General features: G+C 51.7%; 1 protein-coding gene across 1 annotated transcript in view; it reads right to left on the bottom strand.

Annotated features, from left to right (window-relative positions):
* LOC107113993 (tripartite motif-containing protein 7-like) overlaps positions 1-2,197 on the bottom strand; it is a 22,668-nt gene that overhangs the window by 9,889 nt on the left and 10,582 nt on the right. The window contains exons 4-5 of the mRNA XM_015415410.1: positions 1,923-1,975; positions 1,068-1,090 (exon numbers count right to left, since the gene is read on the bottom strand). Of these exons, the coding sequence (XP_015270896.1) occupies positions 1,068-1,090; positions 1,923-1,975 (76 nt within the window). The remainder of the gene's footprint in view (positions 1-1,067; positions 1,091-1,922; positions 1,976-2,197) is intronic.

Genomic DNA, 2,197 nt, shown 5'->3' with positions numbered 1-2,197 from the left:
GCCGAAGAATAGATTCTTTTGAACTATGGTGCTGGAGAAGACTCTTGAGAGTGCCTTGGACTGCAAGGAGATCAAATCAGTCAATCCTAAAAGAAATCAACCCTGACTGTTCCCTGGAAGGCCAGATACTGAAGCTGAAGCTCAAATACTTTGGCCACCAAATGAGAAGGGAGCACTCACTGGAGAAGACCCTGATGCTGGGAAAGATTGAAGGTCAAGGAAGACGGGGATGGCAAAGGATGAGATGATTAGACAGTGTCATAGATGCAACGGACATGGAACTGAGCAAACTGCGGAAGACAGCAGCGGACAGGAGGGCCTGGTGTGATGTGGTCCACAGGGTCGCAAAGAGTCGGACTCGACTGTGCGACTGAACAACAACAACAAAAAGGCCACCAACTATCCACTCCAGAACTCCCACCCACCAATTGAACAAAGAAACGACGGAAGGACTAAGCAGAAGGCCCAGAGACACCAGCAGATGCTGAAAGCAGCGGAAGAGGGGTGGAGAGTCTGTCCCCTCTCAGTTGCTCCGGAGACCCCAAAACCAGGCACATGTAGGCCAAATCAGACACCAAGAGGAACAAGTGGCTTCCCTTTAAAACAGCAGCTTCACATCCCCTGCCCACATCCGTCAAGGGAAAGAAGGACGAAGCTACTGCGGTTCCAGTGGGCAGAGAGGTGGACTAGGACCGCAGAGGCCCTGGCTCCCCTCTCAGCCCTCCAGCTTGCAGGGTGGTCCTCCTGGGCCATTCTCTTTGCCTTGCAGCTAAACTTATCTAACAGGGCTGTTATGCGGAGGGGAGAATCAAGTACGCTCCCTTGAGCTCTATAGAGGAAGGGCAGGAAAGAAATGGGACAAGAGACAAAACATGCCCACGTGCTGCTGTGGGGCATGAGCTTCTGCCCCTGAGACCACGTTCATCTGCAGCTGTCGTTTGCCAGGAACAAATGGACTGAGATCTGTGGTGGTGGTCCTGAGCCTGAAGGGCCACTTTCTTCACCTCCTGCTTTCTTCAGATCCATCCCAGCATCAGTTGGGCAATGAGGGAGAGGGATCCACTTACCTCTGCAAGGTGCTTCGGACGTCCTAAAAAGCGAAGAGAGAAAAAGAGAGAAGAGGAAACTCAACACGTGCCACAGGTCACTCTGGGAAGACCCCTCAGACCCTGGGGAGAGAGAGGCATTCTGACTCCTTTCTCTGTGTGTCGCCCTCAAGGACAGGAGCTGCACCTTCCGAAAGTGGGGGAACTTCTTCCTGAGGAAATGACATCAGCAGGCAAAGAGAAGTCGTTTCAGAGTGCACATGGATGACAGATTTGAGAACTCAGTGGTGCACAATATACTGCCACCCTCACCCTCCTTTTAAGAGTGGCTGCAGAAAACCCTGCATACAGGCCCTCATTTCTGGTTGTCACAAAGAGCTACACCCATGAAGCAGGTTTTCCTTCTGTGTGTTGGTCTCTCTCTCTCTCACACACACACACACACACACACGCTTCAGAGATTCCTCCATCTGCCATCTTCTCATGCAGCTCACTAATGGCCCAACTAACGGCCATCCCTCCTTACCACTGTGATCCCAGGAGAACAGCAGCAGGTGGGAGAGCAAGAGTGTGCCACAAAAGGGCGAAGAGACCCAGGCAGAGGCCCAAGACCCTCCAGCCCAGCTGACAAACGGCTCTTCCACGATCAGCTGGAAGCAGCTCCATGGCTGTGGGTCCATGTGGCACTTGATGCTTTCAACATTTCCAACCCACAATATTCACCCCGAAGGCAGGAACACTGGATGGCGCATGACTGCATCAACCATACTTATCCTAAGGAAAATACCTGAAGCCTTTTTCGATATTTCCTGGTTTCAGTAAAATGCATTCATTAGTGTTCTTTCATTTAATATCAAAATTAAGATGTAAAAATACTGATCCAACAGTAAGCTGGATTTTGAAAAGCAACAGAGGAAGAGCTCGTGCTGCTAGACAGGCAAACACAGAGGGGCACGTGGGCAGAAAGGAAACAAGAACGCACTCGCAACATTAACATTTGCTTTCTGCCCCAGTGAAGGAGGCATAGAAAGGGCTTGGAGCCAGCCTTCAGCCTTCTCCCCAAGGGGGACCCTGCCTGTTCCCGCCACCCCCTCACCTGCAGAATTTCACTGGCCGACTGCTGACTCTTCTCCTCCATCTCCCGGATGAGG

This window comes from Gekko japonicus, unplaced genomic scaffold, assembly GCF_001447785.1.
Source record: "Gekko japonicus isolate JY-2015 unplaced genomic scaffold, Gekko_japonicus_V1.1 scaffold1234, whole genome shotgun sequence".
NCBI classification, from domain to species: domain Eukaryota; kingdom Metazoa; phylum Chordata; class Lepidosauria; order Squamata; family Gekkonidae; genus Gekko; species Gekko japonicus.
Note: the sequence above shows the minus strand (reverse complement) of the source record. Positions and strands in the feature narration are given on the sequence as shown.